Genomic DNA, 16,848 nt, shown 5'->3' with positions numbered 1-16,848 from the left:
GGCGAATTTGGAAAACGAAGAGCTCTGAGTGCCATCCAGCCGGCTATTTACATTCTAGCTGGTGGGAGGCATTTTGGGGCAATTTCTCTGAATCTGAGCCTGTGTCTTTGCCCTAAAGAAAGAACGTCATGTCTGCCTTGGTGATTTTATATAGAATACGGGAAGGGGGTTTCTGCGCCGTGGGTAAAAAACATGGCCACTTGTACCTTGTGTAACACGATTTTCTGTCACAACCTTTGTGACCTTCTTCACACTCAGCCAACGTAGGAATAGTCACTGCATGGAGGACTTGAACACATCAGGCAGAGACACCGTAACTTTATAATATTTTATGGATGTGCATCAGTCTGGGGACCTGTAAAACAGTAAAGAGAACACTGTCACATACATCACAAGGCCACCAGCCCACCTACATTAAAACAGGCAGTTTATTCAAAGAAATGACCCTTAAAATCAACTATAAAACGTTTGTGAGGTGATTAGAACAGTAACAGACGTCTTAAGGTTTCTGAGGAGCTCATGCACTGAGGATGGACCAGACCAAATGATAGAACATAAAAGGGGAGGGTGAGGGAAAGTCCATTAAGGACTATAGTCTGGCAAACATTCTGCTCAGTGTGTGGCTATGATTTTTACACAGAAGTTAGTTGGTCTGTCAGAAACTATTTATAACTTAATTACCACCTAATGAACAGTAAAACATACAAACGTATATGTTGCATTGCCGGTCAGTATATTGGTACAATCCAAATGATTTTTTGCAGATCAGAGATATTGGGTGAATATTCATATATATATGAGTTAAGTGTGTTACACTTCCACCCTCCCCTTGCACTTGTGTTTTATTGACCTGGAAGTAAGAAAGACAACACTTTTTTTTTCTTTTTGTATTGACCAACAACAACAGGATAGTCGTCCCACTATATTTAAGTTATAAATTATGAACATTGAAGTCTGACATTTTGCCACTAGATGTCCTCACTGGGACGGTTGTTGTGATCCTAAACCAGCACCATGCGGCTACTTCTCCTATGTCATGGGCTGTTTATTCAATGTTCCACGTATTTTTAGGCCAAAATAGACCTCCCCATACGTAGTAGAAAATCTAAGACCATAAATAATCTCACGGCAGCACAACAACCATTCCCTTAGCCAGAAATAATATTCCTTATAGATATGCAGCCAGGAGAACACTTGGCATTTCACAAATGACATGACACAAACTGGATTAATTCTATATAAAAGTAATCCTGGGACAATGACACTTTGGGAGTTTCAGTAGGTGGCTGATAGAGTGGTTGATAGAGCTTTTCAGTACAGAGGATCACCAAGGAGATGGAGAAGAAGTGTCAGGGGGAGGCAAGGAAAGCAGATATTTATAATTAAAAACGGTGCCCTGGTAATGGGTAGTACCAAGTTTTGGCCAAAATATGTAAGCTTATGTGCCATGTCAAGGCCCTTCATTTAAAGTCCTGCAGTGACTATCCCTACGTTGGCTGAGCCCTAGTTGCTTTGTGAAAATATTCGGGTCTATTTTTTGTAGCCGACTAAAGCTCCTCTGTGGACTGTATGGAAAGTAAAGGTTAGTACTCTTGATGTATTTCACCAGCATAGGAACTCATGTGTAGACTCAGTGCATTGAAAACCCCTTGGAGATGGCCTTGCTGGACCTTTAGTGCAGTGATTGTAACATGAATTACTTCTACTACTGGCGGGACATTGGTTAAAAAACCCTGCCGACCCAGAACCATTCCCCACCTGGAACCATAGGCCCTCCCCTCGATCATGGGCGCAAGGGAGAACTACAAGATACATACAGGGTGTTTCAGCATTAAGTATTCTTTGGTGACGTCTTCACAAATGGAGCAGCCTGAAATGGGTTGCAGACACCCCAGTCCAACGCTGTCTACTTCAGTCTATAACTCATAGCTCTGCTTGGAATTTATCATCTTAAGTAAAATAAGTGTACCTGGTAGGGTGGATCAGAGTATTCAAGAAATATAATGAACCTTATTGATCTGCACTAGACTGGTAGACCAATTTGTTTTTGGACATTTGAAGGAAGAGGTCAACCAAAATGATCACCTATAGGCAGATCTGCTAGCAGGTGCAATGTCCAAACTGGAAGACTTCATATCAATATGACAACAAACACTTGTTGGCAATAGTTTTAGGTACAAGTTTAATGTAACGGTAGTATGAGCAACATAAATGTTGTGTAAGAGCCTGTAACAAGCTGTAACTGATCCTATCCTGGCGGACTGCCTGATTCCAGGCATAGAACCTATAAATTCAATTTATCATTAGCAGATCTTTTATATGAAGTTGTGCAAGTGTCCAGTGATCATCTGAGCTGTTGCCTTTGTCTACAAGAGTTGTTCATTCAAGCTTTGTTCAAAATAAAACAAGTGGCCACGTATATCTCAATATCCTCCTTTGTTTGAAACCTTTATCAATCATTAATTTGAAATTGCAGGATATAATTAATATCTAAATGCAGGCTATAATGGAACAGTCAAGCAATGGCATCTTATCAGGTTTATATAGGCAATCTGTCTCTGGGATTATCTAAACAAATAAGAGAGGGTTCCAATGAAAGCAGCTGTGAATGTGCTTCAAGACTCCAATCAAACCTAACAATGGGCATATTCTGCCTTCATTATTTTCTTATGATATTTACAGGCATGTTGACTCAAATGGCCTTTTTAAAGATTCACCCCCCATACCCAACTAAATAAACTAAACTAACTACTCAACTAAATAAACTCAACTAACTACTCAACTAAATATACCCTTCTTCAGAAAGAGGCAGCGTTAGGCAGAGCTGAGAGGATCATAAGTGGGCTCAGCATCATAGGTTGTGTCGAGGGGTGGTCACGGCATGGCCAAGGCGCAACCAAAATTTAAAATTATCAGTCTCTGTATCTTACCAAATGACTATAACATTTCAAGCTCTTGAGTATGCATTGATTGTCCTATCACCCTTTTACTTCCAGACAAGTTCTGGTAGAAGTCATTCAATCAAGTCCAACTCTTTTACAGAGAGCTACAAAAATATACGATGCTTCGTGTGCAGTGTAATATAACCACTGCCAAACATTTTTAGAAATGATGTGTTTCATTTAGATGAATATAAAAAATCGAATTTGTAAAAATGGAGGTAGCCATAGAAGACCTTCCATAAACCACCCCAAGTAGGGAATAAACCATTGACATACAGGGGCAAATAGCACTACTAATACCAAAAGACCTTATCTTAAAAAGCGAACATTTATGCGGCACTGTATTAAAAGCTTCGGCAAAATCAAAGTCAACCAAATCTACTGCAGCCCCACTTATATCTAGTGATGGGCGAATTTGTGCAGTTTCGCTTTGCCGAAAAATTTGCGAAAAACTGTGAAAAATTTGCGAAACTGCGCCAGCGTCTCGTTTTTGATGCCGGCACCCGTTTTTTGACGCCAGCGCCCGCTTTCGGGCGAATTTTCGTGGGCGTTTCGCAAATTTATTCTCTGGCGGCGAATCACGCGAATTCGCGCCTGGCGAATAAATTCGCCCATCACTACTTATGTCATAAAAAGCTGTTAAAATTGACTCATACGACCTTTCTCTCATGAGGCCATGCTGATTATCACGTATTATGCCTTGTTCAGAATATAATCCTGAATGTGATCCCTTTAAAACCTGAATGTGATCCCTTAAAATCCCTTTTCCACAATTCATATTCAAGAACACAATCCTTTAAAGGAGAAGGAAAGCCCCAGGGCGCAAAACCCCTCCCCCCCTCCCGTGTATTGCCCCCCCTCCCTCCTCCCCCCTGGCCTACCCCTCCCGCTGGGCAAATGCCCCTAACTTGTTACTCACCCCTCTGCGCAGGTCCTGTCCACTGAGTTCACAGTCGCCATCTTCTCCCACGCGCGTCTTCTTCCTTCTCTGACCGGCGTCTTCTGGCGCATGCGCAGTAGGTACAGGTACCGGTACAGCTCTATTGCGCATGCGCCGAATGTCACGAAGTTTTCCGATTTCACTTCGTGACATTCGGCGCATGCGCAATAGAGCTGTACCGGTACCTGTTCCTACTGCGCATGCGCCAGAAGACGCCGGTCAGAGCAGGAAGAAGACGCGCGTGGGAGAAGATGGCGACTGTGATCTCCGTGGACAGGACCTGCGCAGAGGGGTGAGTAACAAGTTAGGGGCATTTGCCCAGCGGGAGGGGTAGGCCAGGGGGAGGAGGGAGGGGGGCAATACACGGGAGGGGGGGAGGGGTTTTGCGCCCTGGGGCTTTCCTTCTCCTTTAAATATAGGAATTAGATCAGCTTGGATAGGGTAATACTAAACTATGCTCTATAAGTACACCGGGGTGTATTCCATCTGGCCCCGGCCCCTTGCTTGCATTTATTTTGCTTATAAATGTAAATATCATATTCTGAGTCAGCCACTGATAATTTATTTGAGCTGAGCTATTTGTACCTTTACTATGATGTATCTCTGACTCCAGTATTGTAAACACTAAGAAAAAGCACATTAGCTTTTGTAGCCAAAATATCTATTTTAATGGATACATACTTTCAACTCTATCTAATATTGATATATTTAATGCTCTTTTTGGGATTAGTCTTTGTCTGTCAAGCAATCAGGTCCTCCTTTTCTAATTTAGCATAATTGATAGCTGCTTTAAAACACTTAGGGGCCGATTCACTAAGGGTCGAATATCGAGGGTTAATTAAACCTCGATATTCGACTAGGAATTAAAATCCTTCAACTTCGAATATCGAAGGATTTAGCGCAGATAGTTCGATCGAACCATCGAAGGATAATTCCTTCGATCGAACGATAAAATCCTTCGAATTGAAGGATTTTAATCCAACGATCGAAGGAATATCCTTCGATCAAAAAAAGTTAGCCAAGCCTATGGGGACCTTCCCCATAGGCTAACATTGACTTCGGTAGCTTTTAGATGGCGAACTAGGGGGTCGAAGTTTTTTTTAAAGAGACAGTACTTCGACTATCGAATGGTCGAATAGTCAAACGATTTTTACTACGAATCCTTCGATTCGAAGTCGTAGTCGTAGTCGAAGGTCGAAGTAGCCCAAAAAACCTTCGAAATTCGAAGTTTTTTACCTTCGAATCCTTCACTCGAAGTTAGTGAATCGGCCCCTTGTTGTACTATTTAGTCCAAAAAGTAGCCTTTGCACCTTTCGACTTGCCATTTTTGAAATTGCTCTAGTTTTTTTCCAATAAACTTCCTCATATCTAAGTTAAAACTCTGACACAGCATTGTGCAGTACACCTCTAATCTTGTTTTTATCAACAGTGCTGCCAGTAGTAGTAGTGCATTAGTATATGGGTATTTAAAATTTACCCTTAATAAGACTTGCCCCAACCGATACTCTCATAGGGCCAGCATCACCGTTTGGGAACCACTGCTTTAAATCCTTTGCATTATGTTTGAGACAAATATTGTGAAAGTTCATCTGGACTCATGTTGATATCATTCAAATCATCAACTTATGAACTCATCTCAATAAATTAAAATACGTTTTCAATCTTAACCCATATGACTAATTATGGTAACACGTATGTCTGAGACATAAAAGAACACTTTACTATAAACATTAATTAGTACCCTTATAGATGCACTAATTATACAGTATCGTTAATGAATGGGTTTTTAGCCAACTAACTGGCCCACAATTTCAGAGCAGTACGTAATTGACCCCTAGTATTTAATAATACCCCCTTTGGCACATATGACAGCTAGTTAACACCTTGGGGCAGATTTATCAAGGGTCGAAGTGAATTTGAGGGAATTTTCGAAGTAAAAAAATTCGACCATCGAATAGGATACTACGACTTCAAATTTACTTCAAATTCGATTCTAAGTAAAAATAGTTAGAATATTCGAATATTCAATATTTGAAGTACTGTCTCTTTAAAAAAAACTTTGACTTCAATACTTCGCCAAATTAAACCTGCTATGTTAGCCTATGGGGACCTTCTAGTCCATTTTTCGAAGTCTTTACACATTGAAGTAAAATCGTTCGATCGTGCGCTAAAATCGTTCGAATCGATCGACCGATTTTACTTCCATCGTTCGAATGCCAAAGTCGGTGAAAAATCCGACCCTTTATGATAAATCTGCCCCCTTGTGTATCCAACTAAGTGTCTTTCAGTTTTTGTGCCCACTTTTCCTTGAAGATCACTTGAGGTGCAATTTATCAAAAAAATTTTTTTTTGCAAAGATGAATGTCTACAGTAGAAAAGCACTTAGATAGCATTTAGTTTGAATAAAAAGTTCTTTTGTTAGGGGAAAAATATGAATATAATACGTTTTCATTGTGGTTGTAAGGAAATTATAGTCAAATACAAAAGTTTTATGACCCCTGCTATTTTTATAGACTAGCAGGAATTTTACTGTTTGTTTTCAGGGCTGGAGGTATTGGACAATATTAATTATACATAATAATAATATAATAAAGCAGTAATATACAGGAAATATTGCTAAACATTAAATAACCAAGTTGTTTACATAGGAGATGTCCTTACGGGAACAGGTGCTCTTCACTCTTGTGTAACCGATCTTTGGGATATAAATATGGAACGGGTGTCTGACCATCACTTGGATTCAAGATGAAGATCTGTTTGATGCTCATCGTTGTCGCTGCTCTTGCTGGTAACAGCTGGGCATTGAATAGATGCTCCGTAGTAAATGCCATTAGAAGAGGTGGGCTTGTTGGCATTAAAGGTTATTCCTTGGGGGACTGTAAGTATATTTCCTTGTTGTTTCTTTAAAAAAATATAATAATCTTATTTGGCCTTTAAAGGGATACTGTAATGGGAAAAAAACTTTTTTCAAAATGAATCAGTTAATAGTGCTGCTCCAGCAGAATTCTGCACTGAAATCCATTTCTCAAAAGAGCAAACAGATTTTTTTATATTCAATTTTGAAATCTGACATGGGGCTAGACATATTGTCAATTTCCCAGCTGCCCCTGGTCATGTGACTTGTGCTCTGATAAACTTCAATCACTCTTTACTGCTGTACTGCAAGTTGGAGTGATATCACCCCCCTCCCTTTCCCCCCAGCAGCCAAACAAAAGAACAATGGGAAGGTAACCAGATAGCAGCTCCCTAACACAAGATAACAGATGCCTGGTAGATCTAAGAACAGCACTCAATAGTAAAATCCAGGTCCCACTGAGACACATTCAGTTACATTGAGAAGGAAAAACAGCAGCCTGCCAGAAAGCATTTCTCTCCTAAAGTGCAGGCACAAGTCACATGACCAGTGGCAGCTGGGAAATTGACAATATGTCAAGCCCCATGTCAGATTTGAAAATTGAATATAAAAAAATCTGTTTGCTCTTTTGAGAAATGGATTTCAGTGCAGAATTCTGCTGGAGCAGCACTATTAACGGATGCGTTTTGAAAAAAACATGTTTTCCGATGACAGGATCCCTTTAATGAAATACATCGTTTTTTTTTCTAGATGTGTGCATGGCTTATCACGCTAGTCGATACGATACCTCCCTGAATAGAAGTCCAACAGAGTACGGCATCTTCCAGATCAACAGCTACTGGTGGTGCGATGATGGGAAAACCCCGGGACGCAAGAATCTCTGTGGCATACGGTGCAAAAGTAAGAAATATTATATGCAACTTGTAAAGGGGTCTGTGGTTCTATATAGATTTTTCAAAATTTGGGGGAAATGCCTTTCTTTTTACATTTTGCAACCGTTAGAAAAAGTTGGCTTGAGATTTGCCAGTATTTTCCTAGTATTTGGAGTGAAAAGTGATGAAAAACAAATATCTCAAATTGTTTTTCCTGGTGAAATCTGGTGGGGGGTTTTTTTATGCTTTTTGAATTTTTTTTCATTCTGCAAAATGTTATGACTTTTCTTCCACATCAAAAAATATTTACTAACCTGGCTCAGTTATCAACGCATCCAGTTTTGAGCAGTTGAAAACCATTTTATCCTGAAAAACTTCTGCTCCTCATTCAAGGAGTCAATCAAGGAGAAAAGCATCAAAGGATTATGGGAAATTAATCATGATTCAAGTATATGGGAAATGTTTGCAACTCAGTAGAATTTAATCTATAACTTAATAATGCAAAATATTTCATTAAAATGATTGACAGTAAAAATAAATTAACAATTATGATCTGTTTAAGTTCAAACATGTCATACATTAACACACTTTTTTTTCTATCTATAAATTCTCTTCCTCCTCTCATGACTTGCAAATAAGAAATATAATTGAATAAATCGTCCCTTGAAAATATATATTAAACGTGAGTTAAAGATCAAACAATTACAGCTCAAAATACGCAATATCCATATTGAAGGGGGGGGGTAATTTGGAGTCAAGTCGTATAGCAGGGAAAAATTAATGAAGAAATTAATTTAGCAATTAACATAACAATCGGGTAAATGTTTTTGTTTGGGAAGTCGAACAACAGAAAACTTTCCATTCTGAATGTATAATTAGCGGTTGGTCTTTTTGGGGGAAGCTAAACCTCTCGAATTCTTCATTATTTTTGTTACACTTGGGGGCCGATTCACTAACTTCGAGTGAAGGATTCGAAGTAAAAAAAATTCGAATTTCGAAGTGTTTTTTGGGCTACTTCGACCATCGAATGGGCTACTTCGACCTTCGACTACGACTTCGAATTGAACTAAAAATCGTTTGACTATCTATTCGACCATTCGATAATCGAAGTACTGTCTCTTTAAAAAAAACTTCAACCCCCTAGTTCGCCATCTAAAACCTACCGAAGTCAATGTTAGCCTATGGGGAAGGTCCCCATAGGCTTTCCTAAGTTTTTTTGATCGAAGGATATTCCTTCGATCGTTGGATTAAAATCCTTCGAATCGAACGATTCGAAGGATTTAATCGTTCGATCGAAGGAATAATCCTTCGATCGTACTATCTGCGCTAAATCCTTCGACTTCGATATTCGAAGTCGAAGGATTTTCATTCCCAGTCGAATATCGAGGGTTAATTAACCCTCGATATTCGACCCTTGGTGAATCGGCCCCTAACAGTTAAAAGTTATTTATTCAACAAGTGTTGAGTAATAGTGAACCTCTATATCACAACAGGTTAGATGTAGAAGTTTTTATTATTATTTATTATTTACTACAATAAAATAGAGCTTTAGGATTAGGAAAGTTTAGGCAATACATTATATGGGATAAGAGAAATTGGTCTAATTATAAAATCGTTACATGATGATAAATATTTTCTGTTTCCAGACTTGCTAAATACAAACATCTCAGACGATGTGAATTGCCTAAAAAGAATTGTGCGTGATCCCAATGGTCTGGGAGCTTCGTAAGTACAATTTCTAAAAATACTTGAAGTTTCTTTCCCTTCCCACCTTTTGGTTCAGGACTGATTATGTAGAAACATTAGAATCGGAATCTGACTTACAAATGGTTCCCTATTGGTTGGTGCTAAAACCTTCCTGGCACATTAGGTTCTACATTTAATAATTTTTAAAAAGCTCCATCCCAGGTGCCTTCTGCTCCCCCAGTGTATGAGACAGTTGCGGTTGATAGAGAGCTGATTGAAGATTGAGACTGTGCACTCTCCTGTATAAAAAACTACACCAAATGAATACTTAAAGGGATACTGTCACGGGAAAAAATTTTTTTTAAAAAATGAATCAGTTAATAGTGCAGCTCCAGCAGAATTCTGCACTGAAATCCATTTCTCAAAAGAGCAAACAGATTTTTTTATATTCAATTTTGAAATCTGACATGGGGCTAGACATTTTGTCAATTTCCCAGCTGCCCCAAGTCATGTGACTTTTGCTCTGATAAACTTCAATCACTCTTTACTGCTGTACTGCAGATTGGAGTGATATCACCCCCCTCCCTTTTCCCCCCAGCAGCCAAACAAAAGAACAATGGGAAGGTAACCAGATAACAGCTCCCTAACACAAGATAACAGCTGCCTGGTAGATCTAAGAACAGCACTCAATAGTAAAAACCCATGTCTCACTGAGACACATTCAGTTACATTGAGAAGGAAAAACAGCAGCCTGCCAGAAAGCATTTCTCTCCTAAAGTGCAGGCACAAGCCACATGACTGGGGGCAGCTGGGAAATTGACAATATGTCTAGCCCCATGTCAGATTTCAAAACTGAATATAAAAAAATCTGTTTGCTCTTTTGAGAAATGGATTTCAGTGCAGAAGTCTGCTGGAGCAGCACTATTAACTGATGTGTTTTGAAAAAAACATGTTTTCCGATGACAGGATCCCTTTAAAGAAATGGAACCTTTGATAAAGAACTCTGAAAATACACTTCCTGATGACTTCTACGGCATCTCAACAGGTTTTAGGTGGCACCAATGTTGGGTATTTTTTCTTTTATGAGATTCTATTGTTTCTCCATGACCTTCTGAAGACAAGTCTTGATTGCGATTTTTCTACTGCGATTTTCTCCAAATCCCAGTTAAAATAAAATCTCAATTTTCTTCATCAATTTGCCCCTATTAGTTTGTATAGAAAAAATAACGTGTACATGTCATAAGGAAGAAGATATAAAGAAGATACGTTTCGTAATTGTACATAACCCTCCAATTATTTATTCTTGTTATAGGACCCCCTGGAAAAAATATTGTAAAGGCAAGAACGTCAGCTCCTACGCCACTGGGTGTTAGTCCAACCTGATGAGCAGAAAGTAGTGGCTGCTTTTCCTGTCTAAACTGTTTAACCAAATCTAATCTTTCTGTCTCTGTGCCTTGTTAGACTCTCATTAAACTTCTGTAGCATTAAGACAGTTGTCCTTTGAGCTCCCTCTTTGTTTTCTTGTAATACATATTTGTTATTACAAGAATTTTATGGTGTGCTGATTGCATGTAAACATATTTTGAACAAATTATGGACAGATCCTTATCTAAAACCCCCAGATCCAAAGCATTCCAGATAATAGAACCCCTATCCGTGCAGTCATAGTAACATACATGTCCATTTGGCCACATTCTCAGATAATCAGATAACCCATTGGGATGTACAGTGACCTGTTGGACAAGGGGTTATGCTTAATTTTGAGGAAAACAATGGTTACAGATGAACCATTTTGGCTCCATCCTCTGCTTGAGGGCAACTCAAGGTTCATGAAGTCTCTCTAAAACTATTTATACCTGGATTAAAATGGCATTGCATTCTCAGGCTCTTCTTTTTTTACATTTATGTTAAATAGTATTCAAGCCTTTTGGAAAAAGAAGGGGGACACTAACACTTTGTTAGACTGCAGTTTTCCATCATGGTATCTCAAATTATGATGCCAAACTTTCTCCAGAGGAAATCATGTTTTATTGATTCACATGATCAGTAATTCAATTAATTTATAATAATAATTTCACTGTGACTGATTTGGTACACACACAAGGCATATATTAGCACCAGTTGGAGTATGAACTTAGGTCTCTTCCTTTACAGTATCTGGTCCAAACACTCCTAAAAAGAGAAAGAAAGACATATGAGTAAGATGTTAGCAAATTCAGACAGAGGAGTGATCTACAGAGTCATTTCTATCGGACTTCTTCAATAAGATTCAAATGCTTTGGCCATAAGACAGGTTACATACGGTAACAATGTTGTCCATGCAAGTTTAAGGGGTACGAGGATTATACTTGCTCTGCCTTAGCTAAATGTTTTGAGTAAAGTGTTTACTACAAGACTATCAAGAGCTAAAACATTGTATTGGTTGCAGTTGTTCTAGTGAAGCCCTCTAGATAATGCATTTTTGCAACCCTCATCAGGCCCTATGTCTCCCTAGACTTTTATGTAGGACACCATCGTTCCATAGATTTTGGACAGCACTGCTGTGGGTTCAAGAACTCTGGCAAAGCTTTATGTCTATGTTACTCCATAACCCTCTAGACATGATGCACAACTTGCTAGTTTACTTACCAAGCACTGAGTCCATTCGGGTCTCTCAAAATCCTTTTAAGGCACCTCACATCATCCTCAATGTTACTGTTCAGTAAATCTAAGAATGGAAAAGGTAAAAATAAGTAGATGTTCCCTCAAGTGTCACCATCATAGCCTTCCTGCCTTTCAAAATAGTTTTTTTACAAAAGGAATATGCCTTGCTTTGGTTCTACTATCCCTTGTCTTTTGAACATAGAGGGCTTCATCTACTAAAAGAGCTATAGTTTAATTATTCTGTCTTTCATAGACAGATAAAATCTGGTTGATGATTTTTTGATGAAGGTTCGTATTTGCCAAGCATTAAAGCTAATGAGCCCCATTGTTTGGGAGCAGTAATTTCTCAAGTATTCAAGACAACAATAAAACATTCATCTTGAATTTTATTTACTTGCCCATCCTAATCTCATATGTTACCTGCAACTTTCTCAACCTCCAGCTAGCAGTACGATTGACATGTTTATTGTACATTATGTTTAATTCATAAAGTTCTTCCTTTTGTAATAGAAAGAGCAGCTAGATGAAGTAGCTGGATGAAGGGTGTAAAAGCTAAAACTGGGGGTCGCTGGAAAGTTTTATCAATGGCGTTTGATTAAATTATATTGAGGCAAGTGATATCTTACTTCTACATGACATTCCACAGAGGTTCTTGCGTCCTACTGTTCTGCCATCATCGCACCACCAGTAGCTGTTGATCTGGAAGATGCCGTACTCTGTTGGACTTCTGTTCAGGGAGGTATCATATCGACTAGCGTGATAAGCCATGCACACATCTATAGGAGGAAATTGTGTTTGCTTATAAAAAGACTGAGAGAACAATATCGGTTTTGGAGTTGGCAACAAGATGCAAGATGAAACAAGAATATTAAGAATTAAAGTGAGGTGAAGAAAGGGTGGAAGATAAAGAGCATGAGAATGAAGATAAGATACTTACAGTCCCCCAGGGTATATCCTTTGATGCCAATAACTCCCCCATTTCTAATCGCTTCCACCACACTGCACCTATCTAATGCCCAACTGTTAGCGGCAAAAGCTGTGGCGATCATAAGCCAAGCAAAGATCTTCATGTTAGAGCTCTGCAAAGGTATCAAGTTCTTACTGTGTACAGGTAATGTCCAAATGAGCTACACAGGGTACATCAAGCAGATCACATTTCCTATTTAAATACAATTCACAGTACAGACTGTGCCCACACAGTCAAACAGACACCTGAACTATCTGTCCTTTGCAACAGTTCCCACCTCTAGCTAGGCCAATGACCTGCTCTGATGACCTTATTAGATAGACTGGTTCACTAGGACAATATTGATTCCTGAAAGCGATACACAGATTTTGTGTGCTAGGCAAAATTCTCAAAATGTCTGTGCTTGCCATCAGGGCCGGCCTTAGGCCTATTGGACCAATTGGGCCCAATAGGGCCCCGCACCTCTGGGGGCCCCGCACCACAGGGCAGCACAGATAATATTTCCCTCAGCACATGATGCTGCCTGACCTGCCCTCAACTTTGAGAGTCCAGCCCATCCCCAAATCCATAGGTCCAGCCCACCCTCAACTCTGATAAGCCAGCCTATCCCCCAACTCCATAGGTCTAGCCTGCCCCCAACTCTCATAGGCCCAGCTTTCCTCCAACCTTGATAGGCCCTGCCTGCCCCCAATCCAACCAAGCCTGCTCCCAAGCTGAATCGGCCCAGCCTGCCCCAAACTAATTGGCCCAGTCCACTCTCCTATTTCCTCCCTCTCTCTCTTACCCTGTGTGCCCCTATTATGTGCCCCTATTTCATCCCTCTCACTCTCTTACCTTGTCTGCCCCTTTCCTTTCTATTTTGTGCCTGTATGCCCTTATTTTCCTAAATACTTGGTGTGTCAGTAGCCAGCAACACTTTGTCTAGGGGCCCCGCCAACATCGTCCCAATTGGGCCCCACATTTGATAGGATCAGCCCTGCTTGCCATTTCCCTCCAACACAATTTTTAGAGAAAGCCTCAAAGATATTTAAAAAATAGATGAAAAGTTAAATAGAACACAAATATTTTCTGTCAATATCAGTATTGTCGTGAAATTTCAAAATACTCATTGGTGACTCCATTTTTGTTGATTCTTCCAGAGCATTCGTAGCAGATATCAATGCCTTTCAAGAAGTCACAATGAATTATGTTGCTCTGTAATTATCTGTGAAGACAACCTTGTCTGATGTGTAGCATATGGCAATCTCCATGTTGATGTACCCCCATGAAGAAACTATTTATCACTGCTCTAAAATACAATACGAATATGAATTATAAATACATTAATAAACAACACCAGGAAGGACTTAATGAGGCAGGAGAAGGTTCCCCCGTGTGGCCTGTTCAGTCATTTCTCAGGTCTTTCCTTGTTAAGAGCCAAAGCCAATGCTGACTGGGAGTGGTCTTTTATACCCATATCTCCCAACATGCTTTGCATTTGAATGATGAATTATTGAATGATTGAATGAACTAAAGAGTCCGTACAAATGACAACAGAAAGCAGAAAAAAGAAAATTCTTATTTAAACAGTTACCCGAGCACAGCCGCCAGTCATTAGGACCAAAACCTGAGCAAACCGAACAATTTGTTTAAAATCAGGTTAAAAACTATTTTTAAACTTACAATCAGGTTAAAGGTGATTGTCTTCTTCTGGATGAATATGTTGTGTTTGGGTTCCTTTGCTTCTCCGCCGGTTTCGTCACATACCTACGCAAAGGTTTTGGGGGCTTTTTATGGCCAAAATTAGCATAGGATGGTTAAAAAAAACAACAACAGGCATTCTCCTAAATAATTTACTGTTTTGCATAAACGAAAGATAATTGTTTGTCTTCTTTATACATGTAAAGACGAATAACAATATCAAAAGTGAATGTGATTTCCATTTAGATTGAACAGACAATGGAAAACAAGTATAAAAGGAAAGAAAGCAGAAGAGAAACAATGCAGGGCTTTTACAGCCTGAATATGAGATGCGAACAATGCTGGGGCCAGTTAATCAGATACCTTTTGAACCTCACACAAATGTAAGCAATCAAAATAGTCAGACTTTAATGGAGGGCCGTGCGCCAGATGCGGCACACCAGTTGGACAGCATTGGTCTAGACCAGGGATCCCCAACCTTTCGAACCCGTGAGCAACATTCAGAAGTAAAAGGAGTTGGGGAGCAACACAAGCATGAAAAATGTTCCTGTGGTGCCAAATAAGGGCTGTGATTGGCCATTTAGCAGCCCCAATGTGGATTGTCAACCTAGAATGAGGCTCTGTTTGGCAGTACTCCTGGTTTTTATGCAATCAAAACGTGCCTCCAAGCCAGAAATTCAAAAATTTGAGGCCACTGGGAGCAACATCCAAGGGGTTGGAGAGCAACATGTTACTCACGAGCTACTGGTTGGGGATCACTGGTCTAGACTCTAGATCAGTGATCCCCAACCAGTGGCTTGTGGGCTTGCTCACCAACAGATTGGATTTGCTCCAAGTGGCCTCAAAGCAGGTGCTTATGTTTGAATTCCTTGCTTAGAAGCAAGTTTTGGTTGCATTAGAACCAGAAGTAGTGCTAAACAGAACCTCCTGTAGGCTGCCAGTCCACATAGGGACTGCCAAATAGCCAATCATGGCCATTACTTGGCACCCCAGGAACTTTTTTCATGTGTTTATTGCTCTCTTTTTATATATGAATGTGGCTCACAGGTAAAAAAAAAAAGTTGTGGACACCTGCTTTAGATGAGACTTTTTGTCATGCAGATAGAGGCACCTAAAGGCAATCCGTAGTCGGCAGGATTCGAACCTGCGCGGGGAAACCCCAATGGATTTCAAGCCTTAACCGCTCGGCCACGACTACTGCGCTGGGAGCCAGGTGTTGTCCCTCATCCAGGGATGCGGCATTCTACATGCACGTCTCATAGAACATTATTAGATGTCATTCTTATGGTGAAATAGGCAGTTATTAATTACTTAGTTCATTTGGGTTGAAAAAGGAAAAAAGTGCATCAAAGTTCAATCCTTCCAAACAAACTAAATATATAGTCTCCTGTAGGCTTCCAGTTCACATAGGGGCTTCCAAATGACCAATCACAGCCCTTATTTGGCACTGCAAGGGACTTGTGTTGCTCCCCAACTCTTTTTACATTTAAATATGGCTCACAGGTAAAAAGGGTTGGGGATCCCTGCCCTACAGAATGCCTTCAGATGACTGTTATCTGGGTATCTATAATTTTCTTGGACGGTTTTCTATGCATTTTTTTCACATTTTACAAATGCCAAGTCCGTTTCCCATCCGCCAAAGTAATCCCCAGGAAGGGTAAGGCAACTAAACACAACCCGTAGTCGGCAGGATTCGAACCTGCGCGGGGAGACCCCAATGGATTTCTAGTCCATCGCCTTAACCACTCGGCCACGACTACTGTGTTGCCTCCACCTTTAAACTGCCACTAAAATTTCACTATACCCTAGTCTTGGATGCAATTTGAAAGATCCAAGTAGGCAAGTAAATGTATTTTTTCATGTAGGAAACCCTGTTGTGGGGGTATGTGACACAAGACAACAGCTAAAAGTTCAGTTTGATCTAAAATTCCCGAACAGAGAAGTCACCCCAGTTTAAACCCTTGTGTAGGCATCTACTGTAGGACTTTTGATTTATTAAGACCTTATTACCTTTTCAGCTTAGAAACCAGTCAATTGTGTTACCAAACCAAATGACTGATTTAGAGCAAAAACGAATGCATCGTTAGGCTGCAAATAAACAGCAAATAATCTGGGAAAATGTAAAAGCAGGGATTGTAAAAGCAGAGCAATATTTATTTTATTTTTTTGGGCTATTGGGGGTCAGCGAAGAGAAAGACAAAAAACTCAAAATCTGTAATAAATGAAAATGGAGACATTCTAGAAAATAGACTATATTCTCTAAA

At 39.8% G+C, this 16,848-nt stretch overlaps 2 protein-coding genes and 1 non-coding gene across 3 annotated transcripts; 1 reads left to right on the top strand and 2 right to left on the bottom strand.

Moving 5' to 3' along the window:
- The first annotated feature begins 6,592 nt into the window (after positions 1-6,592).
- Positions 6,593-10,782, top strand: LOC108700821 (lysozyme C). The gene is made up of 4 exons (XM_018234797.2): positions 6,593-6,760; positions 7,487-7,636; positions 9,255-9,333; positions 10,607-10,782. The coding sequence occupies exons 1-4, from the start codon at positions 6,628-6,630 to the stop codon at positions 10,665-10,667; spliced, it is 423 nt and encodes a 140-aa protein (XP_018090286.2). The 5' UTR covers positions 6,593-6,627; the 3' UTR covers positions 10,668-10,782.
- A 521-nt stretch (positions 10,783-11,303) lies between these two features.
- On the bottom strand, positions 11,304-13,129 carry LOC108700820 (lysozyme C). Its single transcript, XM_018234795.2, has 4 exons — positions 12,875-13,129; positions 12,564-12,713; positions 11,923-12,001; positions 11,304-11,466 (listed from the first exon to the last, which is right to left on the bottom strand). The coding sequence occupies exons 1-4, from the start codon at positions 13,005-13,007 to the stop codon at positions 11,406-11,408; spliced, it is 423 nt and encodes a 140-aa protein (XP_018090284.1). The 5' UTR covers positions 13,008-13,129; the 3' UTR covers positions 11,304-11,405.
- Positions 13,130-16,262: 3,133 nt separating this feature from the next.
- trnas-aga lies at positions 16,263-16,344 on the bottom strand. Its single transcript has one exon. It is a non-coding gene; the product is annotated as a tRNA-Ser (tRNA).
- Between the last annotated feature and the right edge of the window lie 504 nt (positions 16,345-16,848).

This window comes from Xenopus laevis, chromosome 9_10L (assembly GCF_017654675.1).
Source record: "Xenopus laevis strain J_2021 chromosome 9_10L, Xenopus_laevis_v10.1, whole genome shotgun sequence".
NCBI lineage: Eukaryota > Metazoa > Chordata > Amphibia > Anura > Pipidae > Xenopus > Xenopus laevis.
This window is presented reverse-complemented; position numbering and strand designations above follow the sequence as displayed.